Source organism: Stegostoma tigrinum, chromosome 10 (assembly GCF_030684315.1).
Source record: "Stegostoma tigrinum isolate sSteTig4 chromosome 10, sSteTig4.hap1, whole genome shotgun sequence".
Classification (NCBI taxonomy): domain Eukaryota; kingdom Metazoa; phylum Chordata; class Chondrichthyes; order Orectolobiformes; family Stegostomatidae; genus Stegostoma; species Stegostoma tigrinum.
The window spans coordinates 31,955,559-31,976,014 of record NC_081363.1 but is presented as its reverse complement, the minus strand read 5'-3'; the positions used below and the strand labels follow the sequence as shown (position 1 = coordinate 31,976,014).

The 20,456-nt window shown below is 41.1% G+C and overlaps 1 protein-coding gene across 2 annotated transcripts in view; it reads right to left on the bottom strand.

Annotated features, from left to right (window-relative positions):
* Nucleotides 1-13,318, bottom strand: part of LOC125455923 (potassium channel subfamily K member 10-like) — a 36,506-nt gene extending 23,188 nt beyond the window's left edge. The window contains exons 1-3 of one of the 2 annotated variants that reach the window (XM_048538488.2): nucleotides 12,773-13,318; nucleotides 10,546-10,868; nucleotides 5,028-5,145 (exon numbers count right to left, since the gene is read on the bottom strand). In XM_048538488.2, the coding sequence (XP_048394445.1) occupies nucleotides 5,028-5,145; nucleotides 10,546-10,868; nucleotides 12,773-12,857 (526 nt within the window). In that variant the 5' untranslated portion in view covers nucleotides 12,858-13,318. Of the gene's footprint in view, nucleotides 1-5,027; nucleotides 5,146-10,545; nucleotides 10,869-11,026; nucleotides 11,974-12,772 lie in introns of those variants that run through there. The other variant, XM_048538489.2, reaches the window with a different exon arrangement.
* Between the last annotated feature and the right edge of the window lie 7,138 nt (nucleotides 13,319-20,456).

The window sequence follows — 20,456 nt, the reverse complement described above, 5'->3', positions numbered from 1 at the left end:
ATGCACCAATTGATGAATGCATGCCATATACCTTCTTTACCACCTTATCCACTTATGTTGTCACTTTCAGAGAGCTTTGGGTTTGGACCCCAAGCTCTCTCTGCTTATCAATGCTCCTAAGGGATTCTGCCATTTATTGTACACTTTCCTCCTACATTTGACCTGCCAAAATGCATCACCTCACACTTGTCCAAATTAAACTCTATTTGCCATCTCTTCGCCCAATTTTTCAGCTGATCTATATCCTGTTGCATCTTTGATATCCTTCCTCACCATCTATAAATTCCACAAATCTTCATGTCATCTGCAAACATGTTGATCAACTCACCACACTTTCGTCCAAATCTTGTACATATATTATAAGCAACAGAGGTCCTAGCACTAATCCTTGCAGAACACTGCCAGTCACAGTTCTCCAGTCAGAAAAACACACCTCCACAACCATCCTCTGTCTTCTATGGCCAAGTCAATTTTCTAGTCAGCTTTCCAATTCACCATGAATTCCATGTAATTTGATTTTCTGCATCAGCCTAACATGAGGAACCTTGTCACAAATAATGTTATAATATTGGATAAGCATATGGATGATGATTGGATAGTGTAGGGGGAGGGGTTTAGATTAGTTCACAGGTCGGCACAACATCGAGTGCCGAAGGGCTTGTTCTGCGCTGTATTGTTCTATGTTCTATGTTCTATATTGTTTATGAATAATCACTGGGCTTGATTTGTAAATTAAAGTTTGCTTTATTATAAAATTAATTTTCGTTTGTATCACCACCAGGTTTCAGTGACTGAACGGCTTATCCTATTCTTTATTTCTTAAAACTGTTCAGCGTAGCACAGTTGAGACAAGAGAGCTGCTGGCCAATTGGAATGGCTGGCTGCTCACTCAGACAAACCACCCTCCTCCCCAAATGGGGGAAGAGAGGGCCTGCTTCCAGCCAATTAATGTGTCTTTTGATTGGAATTTTGAAGAAAGCATTTAGAAAATTAAGCACACTCCTATTATTTCAGTATAAGGAATGAGATTTCAGAACTCCTTACACGTAGATACAATGTCACAAAATACTGCAACATCACACTGCTGAAAAAATTAACATTCCAGGCATCTTAAGTGAGACTATTTGGTAGCTTAGAGGTAGTAGGAACTGCAGATGATGGAGAATCTGAGATAACAAGGTGTAGAGCTGGATGAACATAGCTGGCCAAGTAGCGTCAGGGGAGCAGGAAGGCTGACGTTTCAGGCCTAGACCCTTCTTCAGAAATTTCTGAAAGAGTGTCTAGGCCCGAAACGTCAGCCTCCCTGCTCCTCTGACGCTGCTTGGCCTGCTGCATTCATCCAACTCTACACCTATTTGGTGTCTGGTTGGGAGAACAGCATATTTCTCATTTTCTGAATATCAAACTTGCTGCAAATTTGCAGTACGTGCCAAATTCCATCTCTCTGCATTGTTATTAAACATTCTGCATAAATTTGTTCAAAATCATTCTAGAATGATTTTAGAATTCGACAGTGGTTAATTTAATTATTCATTTTAAAAAAAGCAAAAGAACACGCTTATTCATTTTTTATTCCTTACTATTATCACCTGGTTAATATCTACAGAAAAGTGTGGAATTTTTATTTGATGCTCATTGAATTTGAGACGAATATGTATGTAATGTCAGGAAAACATATTCAAAGGATTGGTTTTGCACTCTTTGTTTCATATTGTTTCAATCTATTAAAATGTAGATTTAGATGATGAATGCATCTTTTTTGTTATACTAACTCACATATGCGGTTTACAAACTAAAATTTTCACCTGAGAGGTAATCTGGGACTGAATTTTATATAGAGATGTTATCTCCATTATTCTAGTTTATAAAATGGATTGCGCCTGATTCCACGTGGCCAGGCTGCCTTGACACCAGACATCAGATTCCTACTTAGCTCAGGGCAAGACTTCCGCTCAAGTGCGGATGAGATGCTGCTTGTGAAAGCAGCTGGACAGTTAGATGGCCAGCAGCTTTCCAGACCCTGAGACACCACCACGGTTGATTGTCATTGGTGGAATTGCAAACTGTACCCAGGTGTGAGGGGTTTGGAGGACAAGATTGGTAAGGGAGGATGAGCTATTTGGCTTGCCTGTACACTCTGGGTGTGGGCAAGACTGTCCTTTGAATTAAGGGTGCATGAACCATCTGGACAGCAGCCTCCCACCTCTAGTCTTCAAATAAAATAGTATAAGGGCTCCCTGCTTCAACTGGTAAAATACCAGAGACAGTGGCAGTGGAAAAAGGTTTTAAAGTGGGCAGTGTCTCATGTGGCATTGGGCAAACAACAGCAGAGGTGGGTAGGTGATGACATGGTACTGTCACCACGGTACCTGATTTTGCAGACTCTCTTCCTGCCAGCTCCTTTCAGGGAGAGACAGTGATCCATAAAATCCCACCTTAATGTCTCTCTGGAATCAGCAGTCCAGACTGGTGTAGTGTTCTCCAAATGTGTGCAATTTTTATTTATATGGCGCCTCTAAAACAATGAACATCCCAAAAAACTTCCTGGAGAAGAAAGAGTCATCAAGCAATAAAAGGCACTTGAAGGCAAAGTTGGTGCTGGGTTTTCCAAAGGTTTCTCAAGTAAGTAAAAGCTGGAATGATTGAGTGAAAAAGTTCTAGGATGTAGTTCTCAAATTACTGAAGGAAACATTGTAATTTTTGCAAATCAATATATGCAACAAGTACTTATTCTCAAAAGGACTCATTTTAAATTCTGTTGTTATTTAATTAAAAGATATTGCAATGAAGCATAAGTGTCTAGACAGCTCACTCAATTAGCACCAGGGTCCTACAAGATCTAAGATAACAAAGTGTGGAGCTGGATGAACACAGCAGGCCAAGTAGCATCAGAGGAGCAGGAAAGCTGGCGTTTCAGGTTTCTGATAAAGGGTCTAGGCCCGAAACATCAGCTTTCCTGCTGCTAAGATGCTGCTTGGCCTGCTGTGTTCATCAGCTCCACACCTTGCTATCACAGATTCTCCAGCATCTGCAGTTCCTATGATCCCTCCTACAAGTTCTAAACCTGTGTAAGTACTGTTCTGCAAATGCAGCATAATCCAATGATTCTTAACTGGTTCACATGCATGAATGTATTGAGCATCTCGGTTTCCTTCAGTCAGCTGGAAAGTCTATTTGTAAGCTAGCAAGGAGAGTGAGCGTGCTTGTCTGAAGAAATGAATACCGATAGTTTTGCAAGTTTCCTCCCAGGGTTGCAGTGGGAGATAAAAGACAAATATCTGCAAGAGGCAAAACCAGACAATGAATCAATTTGGAACTTTCTGGTCCAAGTTAAGGAACAGAAGCAGCCAACTGAAACAATAAAAAAAGTTGGCAAAAATAACTACCGCCCGGTCATGTCAAGACAACCCAGGGACAAAGAGTGAGTGTGATTCTGCATTTGACACAACCAGGAGTGCACTGAGAGTGAACAGCAAGTCAGGAGACCAGGAGGGGATAAGGCTGCCAATATCTGACTGACGAGATCTGAAACAAAGATCATCAATTCCAGTACATGCTATGTGTTTATTTCTTTTTGTTTGCATTATATTTGTATGAGACCAAAGGAAATCAATTTGCATAAAGTGAGAAACATCAGATGGGCAATGGCAGTGGTGAGACAGAGAAAGGCAGAAAGGGGAGGAGTTTCCTATTGTGATATATGCTTTATATTATCTTCCATCATCACTGTTACTACTGTTGAATAGCCTCAATAACTTTACATGATTCACATCGCAATTGTGCCAGCAGGGACCAACAGTGACCACCATTAATCTTGTTGGTGCTTCACGCCAATATGCATGACTTCTTGCTTTTTGACAATATGAAGATGGAGGCTGTTACTGGATGTAAGGCTTGTGTACATTTTTATAGGATAGCGTTTTTACTTTGTGTATTTTTTTTTGCACACTAGTAACAAGGTCTTCAAGCGGTTATTGTAATACCAATGTCAGATTGTCTAGTCTGATACAATTCTGTTTGGTGGGATTTTACTGTGTTCAAATTATCTGTTGGCTCTCCTACATTGTAACACTGACTTGGCTTCAGCTTATTTATTAGCTGTAAAGTATGTTGGAAGATCGTTAGAAAGGAAAAAAAATGCCACATAAATGTAAATCTTTCTTTACACTCCCTTCAGATTCACCCAACACTTTTTATCCTTTATGACAAGATCTCCAAATTCATCAATCATGAGTCTCATTCAGCAATAGATTGCATTTGTCTATCAGATCAAGGCACAGGAGGTCTTGTGGCACAAAGCCTACATACCCTACATACCCCACAACAAACTCTCTACTGGTTGGAATCATACCTGTCACGTAGGTTTGATGCAGGTTTGATGCCAGGGGTCAGACCTGCCTTTGGACACAGAACTGAAGAAAGAGGTCAGATCATTTTGTCAACAGGAGGGCTCAATAGACAGGGAAGAGCCATTCCAAGAAGAATAGGAGAAGAAAGGGTACATCTCATGTTTTCACCAAATTGGTAGCAAATCCAAAAATGGACTTTTATAAAGAAATAATAGAAGAAAGAAGAATCAAATAGTATTAAAGATATGTTTTGTGCGTGCATGTGGAAACAGGTTATGGCACAGCACTTCAGTGCTGTTGAATTTAGTATTATTTGTGATTCATAAAATATGGTACAAATTGAATGGAGAATTCTTGATCTTAACCAGATTATCATTTTAAAGCTTTTTTTGCAATATCGAATCATATGTACTCCAGCTATGCATATATTAGATACTATTCAAAATAGGAACAAAGTTAACAACCACTAGAACAGGAATCAGCAAATTTTGGCCATTCCATGTGCCCCATAAAATAGGGCTCATCCAAATAAGGCATGTTTCTTGTTTAAGTATGAAGAGAGGACATTGTAAAAATGAATAGGATAGAGCATCTCACAGGTTTTTTAAACTTGTATTGAAACTATTTTCACATATGCTATTAATATTGGTAATAGAGTTTAATTTTTTTTTAAATTACCTATGGTGGTTATCACAGTCCCAGCAAAGAAAAAGGCACTACCGAGTTCCCAGTGACTTGTATTGTTAGCTGAATTATCTACAGGATTCACTCCAGCACCAAGAGCCTCAATTGCATGCTGGAAGGAAACAGGTGTACATTAACAAATTATACAGTCAGGAAAAATCACAATAAAGCAATAGAAACATAGTTGTTGGATACACTGATCTATAGCTTTAAACAGGAATTCACAATACAATGTGTAACTCATGTACAGCACACAAGCAATAGTTTCCTGACCTACAAAGCTGTATGAAAACATTGTATTACATTTTCATACATATGCAGCTGAGACCCAACTCTAGCTCACCACCACATCTCTTGATTCCCCCACTGTTCCTAAGTTATCAGACTGCTTATCAGATATCCAGTATTAGATAGTCAAAGATTTTTTTCAAATTAAAAACTGAAAAGACTGAAGCTGTTTTTCTCTGTTCCCACTCCAACTCCATTCACTGACTACTGATACCAATCCTCTCCCTGGCAACAGTCTGAGATTAAAACAGTGTATTCAGAACCCTTGTGCTAGACTATTAATCAATAAACTCAAATCATGTTCTGGGGACCTGGATTCAAATCTCACCACAGCAGATGGAATTTAAACTTGATAAAAATATTCTGGAATTAAGAATCTACTAATAATCGTGGAAACTATTCAGGTGTACAAAATGATCAGAGGTATAGATAGAGTGGACAGCCAAAGACATTTTCTTAGGGTGGAGGTAGCTATTACGAGGGGGCATAGTTTTAAAGTTAGTGGAGGTAGATATAGGGGAGATGTCAGAGGTAGGTTCTTTACTCAGAGAGTGGTAGGGGTGTGGAATGCATTGCCGGAGAGGGTAGTGGAGTTGGCCTCATTAGGAGCATTTAAGCGGCTATTAGATGGGCATATGGATGATAGTATAAGGTAAGGGTGGAGGTTGGATAGACCTTAGGTTTAGGGTAAATGTTCGGCACAACATCGTGGGCCAAAGGGCCTGTAACTGTGCTGTACTGTTCTATGTTCTATGGCTAATTGCTAGAAAAACCCACTGGCTCACTAATGTCTTTCAGGGAAAGAAACTTGCCATCCTCACCTGGTCTGGCCTATATGTGACTCCAGAGCCACAGCAATGTGTTGACCCTCAATTGTTCTCCAAAATGGGCTAGCAAGCTACTCAGTTGCATCAATCGTTACAAAGTCTCAACGAAGAAATGAAACTGAACAGACCACCTGGTATCAACCTGGACCCCAGGAAAAGACAACAGCAGAAACAACCGCATCAATCCTGCAAAGTGCTCCTTACTAACACCTGGGGAGCTAGATGTGGCCTGATACAGTCATACTCACAGAATCATACCTGACAGACAACACCACATCACCAACCCTGGATATGTCTGGCCCGACCAGCAGGTAAGACCCAGTAGAGGTGGTGGTACAATGATATACAGTTGGGATGGAGTTGTCCTGGGAATTCTCAACATTGATATTGAGCCCCATGTAGACGATTGGCTTTAGGTTAAACATCGAAAAGGAAATCTCTTGCCGATTATGACGTACCTTGCTTGGGTGATGGATCAGCTCCCCTACCCAAGCTTTCCCAGTACAGTTCTGACATCTACGCACAAATGGGAATCAATGGGTATCACAGGTCAAACTCTCTACTGGTTGGAATCATACCTGTCACGTAGGAAGATGGTTGCGTCATTGAAAGTCAGTTATTTCAGCTCCAGGACACCTCTGCAGGAGATCTTCAGGGAAGTGTCATAGGTCCAACTATCTCAGCTGCTTTATCAATGACCTTCCTTCCATCATAAGTGGGGATAGTCACCAATGATTACACAATGGGGATACCACTCATTAGAAACTCAACTGGATCATCACATAAACACTGCAGTTACAACAGCAAGTCAGAGCCAAGGAATACTGTGGCAAGTGACTCACTTGCTGACTCCTCAAAGCCTGTCCACTATCTACAAGGCACATGTCAGGAGCGTGATGGAATACTCCCCACTTGCCTGGGTGCGTGCAGCTCCAAAAACCCTCAAGAAGCTTGACCCCATCCAGGACAAAGCAGCCCACTTGATTGGCACTACTTCCAAAAGCAGCCATTCCTTCCACTATTAATGCTCAGTAGCAGCAGTGTGTGCTACCTTCAACATGCAGTGCAGAAATTCACCAATGATCCTTAGACAGCACCTTCCTTGCAAGTTCCCATCCCAGCCACACACCAGCTCGACTTGGAAATATATCACATATTCCTTCAGTGTCGCTGGATCAAAATTCTTGACAACTCCCTCCCTCAGGCTATTGTGGGTCAGCATACTGCACATGGACTGCAGCCATTCAAAAGGGCAGCTCATCATCACCATTTGCAGGACAACGAGGGATGGTCAATAAATGCTGGCCAGCCAGCCAGCCACATCCACTCCCACAAATGAATGTTTTTTTTTCTTTTTTAAATAAAAGCAACGGGGCACAGAAGTAAAGTAATCAGTAAAAATAGAAAAAGTGCTGTGAGGAAAAGCTTTTTTCACACAGTGAGTGGTAAGGATCTGGAATGCCCTGTCGAAGAGTGGTTCAAACAGGTTCAAATTAGGTGTCTAAAAAGAGACAGTCATCTGACAAGGAAGAACTTGTAAGGATATGGAATAAAGGAAAGGGAATGGCACTAGGTCAGTTGCTTATTTGAACAGCCAATGTAGACATAGTAGATGAGTAGACACAGCTTCCTTCTGTGCCATAGAAATTTTGTGGATTCTGTTACTATGTAGTATAGTCTGTTTTCTGTTCAAAAAATGAGAAATCTTAATTTCTTTTAAATGTTCAAATTTTGCTCTCAATGTCGACAGTCTTTTCAGGGGTTATAATACTGATCTCTCACAATCCAACCTCCAAAAACTTGACGTTATCCAAAACCCAGATTTCTGTGTTTTAACTCACACAAAGTCTCATTCACTTATATCTCCATGCTTGCTGACGTACACTGGCTCTTTGTCAAAAAATGTTATGATTTTAAAATTCTCTTTATTGCTCTCAAATCCCTCCCATGGCCTCACCTTTCCATTTCTCTATAATCTTTTTAATGACGTAATTTTCCAAGTTTTCTATGCTTATCTAGTTCTATATTCTTGAGCATCCTCAATTTTAATCATTTCACCATTGGTGGCTCTGTATGAAGTTGCCAAGACCCCAAATTCTGGATCAGCCACTCTTCAACTTTCCATCTGCCTACCATTTTTTCCTACTTTCATTCATTAATTAAACCCAATCTCCTTGAGCAAGCATTTAGTCACCAGGTCTAATATTTGAATAATTGAAATCTTTTGCAATTAGGAATAGACAACAAATGTCAGCCTTGCTGGTGACACCCATATCCCATCAAAAGATTATTAAAAATGTAGTTCAGTGTAACATTTTGTTTCTAATGCTCCTGTAATGGACCTTGCGAAATTTTACTTTGTTAAAGGTTCTAATGAATTTCAGATGTTGTTGTTTTAATTACCCTTGTGTTGGTCATTTCAGAAACCAGCAGTAAGTTGAAGTTATAGTATTAAATGTAATATTAGTTTGTAACATAGCTTGGAAGGAAATATTACTACTGCCTGAGTTAATGAAGTTTTTCTTTAAGTTTTTTTTATACTATGACTGTTATGATGAGAACTATTGTGTTTCATAGCACATAGTTAAGTGACCCACTTTAAAAATAAGTTTGAACGTTTCTGATTTCAATATTTAAGATATTGTTAAAACATTTGCATATTAGAGCAAAAGAATTTGGAATATCTCAGCTCAGGCAATATCTATGAAGAGGAGAAGGTAGAGCTAACTTTCATCTGATAAATAGATTGTGATACTTGTTCAACTAGCAATATCACTTGTAACAAAGTTATAGAAAACATCCCACAAAAATTGTTTCAAATCTTACAATAACTTCCTTTCTATCAGTATTCTGTATCTATCAGTTGCCTTTTTTGGAACTAGTTCTGGTAAAACTTTCTACTTTATTTCATGAAGTATCATTCCGGAATTGTGATTCTGTGCATTCCCAATATGGGTCAGTTTCTATTTTTTAATAAATTCACCCACGTTCAGTGTAAAACTGACCCAGTGACACTACACAAAGAACAACCAGAGAGTTTCATCAAAATTCATTCCTGATCAGTAATGATCCCCCAATCCAACATTACAAAATAAAGCAGATTGTCTGGCTATTATCTAATATTTCTCTGTGAGACCTTGGTATGTACAAATTGGCAGCTGTGTCTTACTTTATCGCAGTGATTACTCTTCAAGAGTTCTTATCGGGTTGTAGAACATTTTAGAATATTCTGAAGTGGTGTGAGGAGTATTTAATTACAAGCTTTTCACCTATAGAAGTTTATATAATTAAGAATAGCATGGATAGAGTGGTAAGTATGAGGCTTTCTCCCTGGGTAGAGTGGGTCAATTACTAGCGGACTCAGGTTCAAGGTGCAGGTGGGGCAGGAGTTTGCAAAAGATGTGCAAGGTAAGTTTTTCACACAAAGGGTGGTGAGTGCCTGTAATGCCCTGCCAGAGGAGGTGGTGGAAGCAGACATGAACGCAGCATTCAGAAAGCACTTGGACGAATACATGAATAGGAAGGGAATGCAGAGATATGGATTCTGTAAGGCGACAGAGATTCAGTATGGATGAGTAAAATGCGTCCCAGGCTTGAAGGGCTGAAGGGCCTGTTCCGTGCTATATTGTTCTTTGTACATCCAGTTGAACAGAAATTGTGTATTTACTTAAGTTTAAATGTAAAATGTTGCGTTTATAGGTGGTTACGTTTATTTAAGAAGGCTTGATTTAACACATTGTTCTTATTCCTGTATTATTGTATTTCTACCAGCAGCATGACTAGTGAAATGGTAAACCCTCTGTCATCGCCAAAAAGGCTATGAACTTAATTGTTGAATGTCACTGTCTGTAATTGATGGAAGGCTGAGGAATTATCAACGCGTGGCAACAATGAAGCATTAAACTATGTCGAAATCAAAAGTGAGGTGGATGTACTTGTTTTTGGAGTAACACCGCCTCTTGGGAAAGGACAGGAGTTCTTAGCTATGCGCTGAGTAAATTGTTGGAATATTCCCTTTCGAACGTGCGAATAATCTGAATTTGTTTCGGTTCAGTCATAAACATCGTGCAACCTTTGCGTTTAAAGTAACGTAAAGACCAAGGGTCTTGAAAGCACCTGGTGACGATTACGTGTGAAACAAGGTGGTCTTTTGCAAAAAGCATCTGGAAATGGTGTCAGTATGATCTGAGCATTAATTCTGACCAATAACATTCACTCCTTCTCAAAACAAAGACAACTTCTTCCCTTTACGAAAATAAGTTCTATCTTTTCAAAATAATGTTTTCTTTGGTGGGGCAGGTTTGACGGTCCGACACGTTTATCCAAACATTTCCAAACTGGGAGCTAAGTCTGTAGTTAAATCTGAGGCCAGCCCATGTGTGCATTCATTTTCTTACCTCAATGAGTGCGTCAAGTTCTCCGGGGTTCACACAGGGGTTATTTCGAAGGAAACTAGATTTCTCTGTCGTGATCTTATGCTTCTGTTTGCTTTCGAAAGGTTTTTCCAAAGCTCGGAACACCGTGCCTCCGATCACCAGGTAAAGGACAACGACCACGAAGATAGCCAGCACTGTTTTCCACTTCATGACAGTGGGCGATGACTGAGGGCCACTGTCCATGCTAGCTACCACCGTGGTCCTGGAGGATATGGACAGCCTGGGCACCGGGTAGTGCCCGTTGGTCTTTGGATCACAGGCTTGCACTGTGGATTGGACACCAACTGAAACAGAAACAACTGAAGAGTAACTCTGATCCGAGTGTGGACAGAGGACAAACCTATAGCGCTGTGCACTAAAGAAGGACATTTGCGGCTTGAACTGTCAGTCTGACATCATTTTAAGATAGATAATAACTTCATATTTTCGTTTCGAGTCTGACCTTGTAATCAGATGCTTCCTGGAGGTGTGCGGATCAGTGAAACGCCCTGTTTAAATTGTGTGCGAATCAGCCCTTTTCAGGTTGGCTCTGTACAATATGTCAGGCAGAAGTGTTGCTGTCGCTGGAGTAGTATTTTCATAGGTTCAAACAGGGGCGTGCCGTCAGCGCTCCCTCGTGTCGCTCATGTTATTCCCTGCCGTTTCTTGTCGAATGAGTTACTTCCAGTTGTGTCAGGCTGCAGTGTGTATGTGTGGAGCCGGCCACTGCGCCAATGTGTGGGGTAAATGTATCCTCTAATGCAGAATACTGAGGCAGACGAGCGCCTCTCCTCCACAGAATTCAAAATGCTTTTCCCACCCTGAACTATACCTGTACCATCCCAACTAAAATAATGTCCATTGACTTGCAATGAGAGCAAGAAACAATACTAAATGTGCCTGAACTGATTACAAAAGATCTATTTTGGTCAGATTCTAATTTATTTGAATACATAAGGTTATATCTATGCGGTATTGTTTTAACGTCCATTACTGGGTGACTGGAGACAGCAGCAGGGGCTTAGAATCATTCTGTACGTATACCGAAACTGGCATCTTGAGGAGGGTTACCGGCATGCACCGAAACGACAGCTCCTAGGCAACACTCCACTCGTGGTCATTAGCTAACTAATGTGCCCTGTAACGAGGAGCCAACCCGTCAGGCGAGCGCTGAAAGCAAAAAATGCTGGAGATTACAGCGGGTCGGGCAACATCCATGGAGAGAAAGCAAGCAGCTGGCTGCAAAAAAAGTCTATTTAGATATTTGCATTCAAGCCATAGGGAGATGAGCAGATTTGATGAAGAAGAGCTTGAGTCTGTTTAGGAGAAATTAAAAGCTGTTGGAATGATGTCATTGACTGCTGGAGCAGTTGATATGGCTAATACCGTACATCCATCCAACAGTTTTGCATCGGAGAAATCTTGCCAGTGAATGTTTTGAAATTGTTGAGCTCCTGTGTGTACTGCAGTGAAAGAACCATTTTTCACAAAACACCTCAGCGGCAATATTGCAAGGCAGCAAACAGGGGAGAGCGAATAGAGAGACTGTTAAAGCTGAAGAGGTATAAACATATTAGTTTCCTGTTTTAATATGTCAATGGCATACAGTAGTCTCAACAACATTATCTATCGAGCAATAGCGAGGTTTTTTTGTTCATTCCTTCCCGCCGCAGCAGACTGCGGGTTTTTGTTGTGTGATTCTGTCCATGCAATAATGTCAAAAAAAACAAGAAGCCACACACATTCGCCACAGCTGTACTAGTAATCGGAACCAATATTTAAATCAAAATGGTAATGAAACGTAAAAAGAAAGCGGCTGAAATAACTGGTATTCCCAAATGCAATTTAGAATGAATAAAGACTGGTATATTCAAAGTAAGGTTTCTATTCAAATCTAAGTCATACAGCCTGACACCCTGGTGTAACTGCTCAGTTAACAGTGCAGCATCACATAATAATGGTATTTGTCAGACGCTGGACTGGGAACCCCAATAAGCGAATTCTCGTTGTAAATAGAGGAGAAACGACAAAAAAAGGATTTGGCTATCAAAGGGCAACAGTTCCCACGATTGTCTACCGCTTTGTTTATGGACATATACCTGAACGATATACCGAGTACTAACCCCAGGGGTAAACACTATTCAATTCGTGGAATAAAATAACATACATATACGCATACTCTAAGTCTTACTCTAATACAGCAACGAACCTGGAGGGTCACAATTAGTGTGTTTCCTTGACGATTCTATTGGAAATTTCATCTTCGATCGCCAAAACCTTTTCTTTCCTTGCATTCGCAAATTGCAGTCAGTTATTCGGAATCCGTGTACTTAAGATAAAAGGCCATCCTCTCGGGTTAACATTTCACATAAGCGCCTTTTATTCCAAGCCCGTCGACCAAAGGAAAATTGGATTCTAAAATATGTATTCAAGCGAAATTCCTAAGCCGGGCTGGGGCTCAGCAACACCAGAAAGGATTTGTGCACGAATGATCTCACACTGCAGAGTGCAGAACGACTTGAATGCGTCCGCCTCGCGTATGGCAATTAAAACAAAAGTATATTGTCTGTGGAGACCATTGCAGGTCTTGCTTCCGATAGTGGCTGAGTTGTTTTTTTTCTCTGGCTGGAGATGAACGCTTTGTGCGGCGTGTCGTGTTGTCAGGTGGAGTTGAGAGTCAGAGAACACCCTTGGATTGTCGGCACATGGCACTGTCCTGCGACAGGCGGCAGCCAGCTCATCACACATTCCCCACGCACAGACAGACGGAATAAACAATCAGCATTCGAGCAACAGGAGGGGGACCCTTTCTGGGGACGCGATTGTTTACACTTCTCGATTGCTCCAGTATTGATTGAAATATGGGTGTAGATGTTCACATCTCGTTGGGAAATCAGCGCAAAAACATTACCTTGGATCTTTGGTCCATCGTAGGAGCTGGTTGTGTTGTATTATTCCATTATGCAGATGTTGACAAACCGCACACAACAATTTGTTTCAACAGACCACTTCTTACTTAATGTGTATTGTGCTAGTGAATCTCTAATATTCCTATACTTGAAAAGTTTTTATTCTATAAACACATATGAATATTAAAATGTACCGTTTTTATAAATTGGATCCGGAATATGAATACACGCAGAAACAGCTGATGTGTGTAATGTATAGGTCATGTTGGCAAACATCCCATACGTTTACGTTCAGGCGTGGCTGTGTTACAAGTAAATAGAAGGGATAAGAGCAGGATCGTGTAGCATACAGCCGCTCAACTGTTGATTGTATTTCGCATTACTTCATCGCACTGCACCGCCACGATATTCCGGAACCTGTGCGGAATGTCAATAACCATGTTTTCATCTCAACCACTGCCTACACCGACTGAGGCATCGGGTCCTCCAGGGATACAGCCAGAACAAAAGATAGGGCGGCGCTTTCGGCCACTTCGACAACAGAAAGTTTTTTTTTAAATGGGCGCGTCTGGGAAACTGAGATAACAAGGTGTGGAGCTGGATGAACACAGCAGGCCAAGCAGCATCAGAGGAACAGGAAAGCTGACATTTCGGGTCTAGATCCTTCTTTAGAAATGGGGAAGAGGTTCTGAAATAATCCCCTTAACTCATTCGTTTGACCCGTTCTAAAAGGCACTAATAAACGCAGCCTTTTATAAATTGTTAATGTAAGACGTACCCAATAAGGAAATATACAACCAGGGAGGAGTCGAAACGAAATCAACAGTTCTGAGGAAGGACCACCGGACCCGAAACGGGAGCTCTAGTCTTCTCCTTCACAGATGCTGCCAGACCTGCTGAGCTTTTCCAGCAACTTTATTTTCGTTCAACAGTACTTTTTAACTCGGTTATGCCGCTAAAGTGCTGTGGCAGTAGTCAATGGTTAGCACGAGGTTCGCTCATCCTTTAGTTCCAATGCACTTGCTATTAAAACTACAGCATCTCTTTCGTAGGAGTTTTTTTTAGTCAATCCTATATCAAATTAACCAACACCTTCATACACTAAAACGCAACGCAATATCTTAAACATTCTGGTCCCGCACTTTGTCAATTTTGGTATCTGAAGGTTTGTATCTTATTGTTCTAGAAATACATCTTGAAACAACATTTGCAGTTCCAACAACCTTGTCTTACAGTTGTCGTACAACTTTTTTCAGCTGCAATAACCATCAGGGCAGTGGATGGCATAGAGGTATTGTTGCTGGCCTAGCAAACCAGAACACTGCTTTGGGAACTCAGTTTGTACCCAACCACAGGTGGTCAAATTGAGTTTTGAGAGAAACCATTATTGTAAAATAAAATTCCTCTTACCTTTCGCCATGCTGTTTGGAAAGAAGTCTGTTATCCTTATCTGATCTGGTCTACATATGACTCCAGATTCACAGCAATGTGTTTGACTCTTAGTCACCCTCTGAAATAGCACAATAAGCCACTCAGTTGTATCATAAGAGAAATGAAATGGGGCGGCTGACTTGGCATTGACCAAAGCACTAGAAATGACAACATTGACCCAGCAAAGTTCCTCTGGGGATTTAGTTCAAAAATGGGGAGAGATGACTCACAAACTAGTCAAGCAATCACCTGACACACATACTCATGGGTTTACATGGGAATCATAGCTTTACAGAGAATGTCCCAGACACTATTGTTGCACAAGATTGACCCGGCTGTTATGCCAGTTCATTGATATGTAATTGAGAAGGAATGTCCTGGGAGTGGAGTACTCAACATTGTCCCTGGACCCTGTGAAGTCTCATGGCATCAGGTCAAAGATAGACAAGGAAACCTCATTCAATCCCCTCAATCTTCATATTGAAAATATCCTTTATCATTTTGTGCAGCATAATAACTCAAGGCCGTGCATCCAATCAGTCCTGTGGGTCATTGAAATCAGCAGAGTTACATTCAAACATGATCTGAAACCTGAAACAGTTGGCATATACCCCCCACTGTACAAGCCAGGAGATCAAAACTAGTTCAATGAAGAGTGAAGGAGAACACGATATGATCAGCAACAGGCATATCTAAAAATGAGGTGTCAACTGACTGAAGCTATAGCACAGGACCACTTGCAACACAGTAACACTTGAATACCAAACAGCACAAGCAGCAAATACACATGAATTGTGATGTGTGATGAAACAATTTAATAGAGAAGGCTTCACAAATATTCCAATCCTCAACGAGTAGGAGCCCAGTACAACAGTACAAATGCTAAGGCTGAATTATTCACGACTATCTTCAACCAGTAGTGCTAAGTGGATGAATCATCTCCATCTCCAATAAGGTGAGCCATGATCTTATTGAATATTAGAGCAGGCTTGAAGTGCCAAATCGCATACTCCTGCGCCATGTTCAGATGTTTTTAATGACCAAAATGTGCTTCAGGCATTCCATATTCCAGGTTGTTGTGGAAGTCAGCTGGTCTACTTATTAACACTGAGGATAGTAATCAATAGCGCTCTCAGGCCACCCTTTCATCATATCTCCTTGCATTACTCTGAGACTTGCATTTGTTGGGTCATCTGTTTGATTTCATCAGGGTTTTATCTGTAAATTCAATGTCTCTGCTGGGTTTATGACTTCCACAGCAGGGCGAGATGCTGTTTCACATTGAATATGGAGGATTTCACATTCTGTTGCATCTTTTAATTTCCCCATAGGGAATTCTGGTCTCAACAGTAATGTAAGTGATATATTACACTTGCTTACATATCATGTCCAGATGGCAACTCTGTGACTGGCATAATGTCTTTTACAGATGCCTTGACGTGAATAGTAGCAGCTTGAAGCAAGTGTTAAGATGTGGCAATGTGTTTGGACATGACTATCATTTTGTTTCTGAAAATGTTGACAAAGGCAATGACCAAACATTCTTTCTCGATTGGAGATTCACATCATTCCATTTGTGTCCATCTCATGGAGGCAAATACAACCACCTAACCTTGCTGATTAACCTTGCTCCAAATTCTGTCTTATTGGCATCACACTGCAGAGCTTTGTACAATTTTGGTCTCTTTATCAGAGGAGGATGTTCTGGCTACGGAGGGAGAGCAATAAAGGTTTACCAGAAAGCTTCCTAGGATGGCAGGACTAATGTATGAAGACACTCAATCGGTTAGGACTATTTTCACAGGAGTTTAGAAGCATGAGGGAGATCTCAAAGGAGCCTTTAAAGTTCTAACAGGACAAAACAGGGTAAACATAGGAAGGATGTACCCAATGAATGGGGAGTCCAGAACCAGAGGTCACATTTTAACAATATGAAGTAGACTATTTAGACTAAGTTGAAAACAAATCTCTTCACTCAGAGTTGTGAGCCGATGGAACTCTCAAGAAGGAGTTAAATATAGTTCTTAGGGCTAATAGGATCAAACGTATAAGCAAGAATGGGGTACTGAGTTGAATGATCTGCCATGATCATATTGAATCATAGGACAGGCTTAAAGGCTTGAATGGCCTACTCCTGCTCCCATTTTCAGTATTTCTAGACTTGTTCCGGCTGAGGTGAGTTTGAAGTGTCTTGAGCTAGATCAATCTTGGTCTATGATCTAGAAATCCAAATCTTGTCATTGCATTTGGCTCTCAGAATAATCTGCACTCTTGGAAAGAATATGGTGAGTCATATAGTTTCAAACATAGCTTTGTGATTACTATATTGATACATTTTGCAACAGTCAAGAAACATTTTGCATGTTGTATGATCTACACTAAACATCCACTCCCTCCAACACTAAAACTCAGTAGTAGCAATGTGTACTACCTTCTGCGGATATACTGCAGAAATTCCTCAAAGATCCTTCCAAAGCCATGACTCCTTCGATCTAGAATGCCAAGAGCAGCATTGCCTGCTATTTCCCCTCCAAACCACTCACCATTATGATATAGTACATTGCTGCTCCTTCACTGTTACAGGATCAAAATCCTGGAATTCCCTCCCTAACACCATTGTGGGCCTACCTACAGCAATCTGACTGTAGTGGTTCAAGAAGGCAGCTCACCCCCACTTTCACAACTAGGGGAGGGCAATAAACACTGGTCAGCCAGCAACATCCATATACTACAAGTGAATAAAAAAGTTATATCCAGTGTCTATCTGACATTTTATGCTGACTTGACATTGCAGTCATCATTCCAACAGTCACAAGTTATTTAGCCCCAACTCTGACTGGAAAACCCTATTTTGTGGTATTGAGTGATCTAATAGAATGTTCAGCTGCTATCTCTCCACTTACTATCTGTATCTATTTGTTGAGCTTTCTTCTAGTCATACAGTCATGTGAAAAATAATTCAACTTCTTGCAAACAGCTAATGCTTTCATTTCTCTTAAATGAAGTTTTTTGCAATAATTTGCAGCTTTCCCTTCGTCCATGATTATTATTTAGCCCTTTTAGCATGCAATTTCTATCTGCATTACGCAAGTCTTTTTCTGTTCCATCATGAATATACTTGACTTCTGGTTTGCAACTTCAGTGTTTCTGCAATTTCAATTGATTTCCGAGAACAAACTTCTCCTCTCTCAGTAGATGTGCTCTCACTGTCGGAGCTCATACACATCATACAATCCAATCTTTAACTAAATCATCCCGTAATTCACAGGATTCTTTGAGCTATTTTAATGTAGTCATATACTTAACAGTGGTCTCGTTTCACACTGCACCCTAATATTTAAGACTCCCAGGGTTCAAAGTGTTTTATTTAGAAGTTTTCCAGGCTGCTTTTTTTCCCTGCTGTTTGGAACAGTTTAAGATGGTATGCACTGAAAGAAACTCTCTTAAACAATAATGAACGTATAGCTAATCATAGCTGCTCTGGCCTCTTAACTAAATCTGACACAATTTTGTATTTTTGTCATTGCGTTTGCGGGAAAAAAACACTAGTTTTGGTCCATTTCAGCTTTCATTTTCACAGACACTGGGCTGTGTTTGCAACTTTCTGTAGTTTCTTATGTTCCTGGGCTTTGCAGTTGCCATACCAAGCTGCAATGCATCCAGATAAAATGCTTTCTATGGTGCATTTGCAAAATGTGGTGTGAGTCCTTATGGACATGCTGAATTAGTCTCCTGAAGAAGAACAGGCATTGTTGAGCCTTCTTAACTGTCTCTTCAATGAGGATGGCCCAGGAGAGATTGTTGATGATCGCCACTCCTAGGAATTGATGGTCTTAGCCATCTCCACTTCAGATCCATTGATGTAGATGGAAGTATGCTCTCTTCCTTGCTTCCTGAAGGCAGCTCTTTCATCTTGCTGACATTGAGGGACAGACTGTTATCTTTACATCACATCACCATGAACTCAATTTCTTTCCTGTATTCTGTCTTGTCATTGTTTGATATCCAGCCTAGAATGGTGGTGTCGTCAACCAACTTGTAGATGGAGTTCAGATGAAGTTGATGGCCTAGCAAAAATTTGCACCTCAATTTGCAGGCAGGGACCTGGAGGTCCTGATGGCTAGTGTGAAGCAGAATTGAGGCATGCTCTTCCTCTTGGACCAGAAGATGGAGTCACTAGGCTGAAAAACGCTTAACAGTTCTGAGGTTGCCACCCAGGTCAGTGCAATATCAGCCATCTGGAGAAATGGATACTAACAGAGGAAGACTGTCTTCTCTACTCCACCAGTGTAAATCCACCATCTTCTCTCCGATACCTCATACATTCTCCATCTCAGCCAGTGGACCCACCTTTCACCAAGGCTTATGCTCTAGTACTCTTATTATTGCTTACAACAATTTCCCTCAGTTGCTCTCACTAACCTCAACCTCGATATTACTAACCCTGCATGTCCTCTGTGATCACCAATAACTCACTGAGGTCACTACCCATTCACAACAAAAGAAGCAACTGTGCCACCCACTTACATCTCCTTTGGCACTTCCATGTTTCTTGTGCCAGGAGGAAAGAAGCCCACAATAGGCAGAAAGAGTCATGTTAGTTGGTGGGCTGCAACGCTACCTACTAACCTCATCCCACCTCCTTGACCTGTCCGTCTTCCCTGGACTGACCTATCCCCTCCCTACCTCCCCACCTACACTCTCTCCACCTATCTTCTTTACTCTCCATCTTCGGTCCGCCTCCCCCTCTCTCCCTATTTATTCCAGTTCCCTTCCCCCATCCCCCTCTCTGATGAAGGGTCTAGGCCCGAAACGTCAGCTTTTGTGCTCCTGAGATGCTGCTTGGCCTGCTGTGTTCATCCAGCCTCACATTTTATTATCTTGGAATCTCCAGCATCTGCAGTTCCCATTATCTCTAACACTCAACTGCTGATTTGTTGTGAGGAGAGAATCCTGAATCTGACTGACTCAAGTAGCTTACTAGTTCTAAGTCCCTGGACTGGTATCAAAGGCTGTCCATCATTGAAATGCAGAGGCAAAATGTACACGGTTTGGAGATGAGCAATGAGGATTCTTGGAAGTTGGCATATATCAGATACCAATGTCAGTGGATATGGTGTGTGTGTGTGTGAGTGTGTGTCTCAATGTGTCCATGGACCATGCCCTCAGACGTTGGTGCTACCGTGACAGTTCTTTGGATGAAGCAGTAGCTGAAGGTGCCACGTACCAGCTCTGACTTCCACGTTGAGAATTCTTGGTGTCTAGTTTGCTCATGTAAATGGAACTATAAAAAGATGCATATTAATGAGGAAAGATTTGCATTTAATAAGACCATAGAAAAGTAATAGTCTCTGTGAACAGGCAACTTGCTGCTGCCTAATGAGAATCTTCCCTCAACACCTGGAACTTAGTTAAAGCTCCAGCCAGTTGTCCTCACTGTTGAAATAGGCCTTGCTGGGCTCCTCATATTATTTTCACAAGGAGTACCTCCAGTCTATAATACAGACCATCTAGTATCCTGCTATCGGCTCATACATGACATGATTCACAACC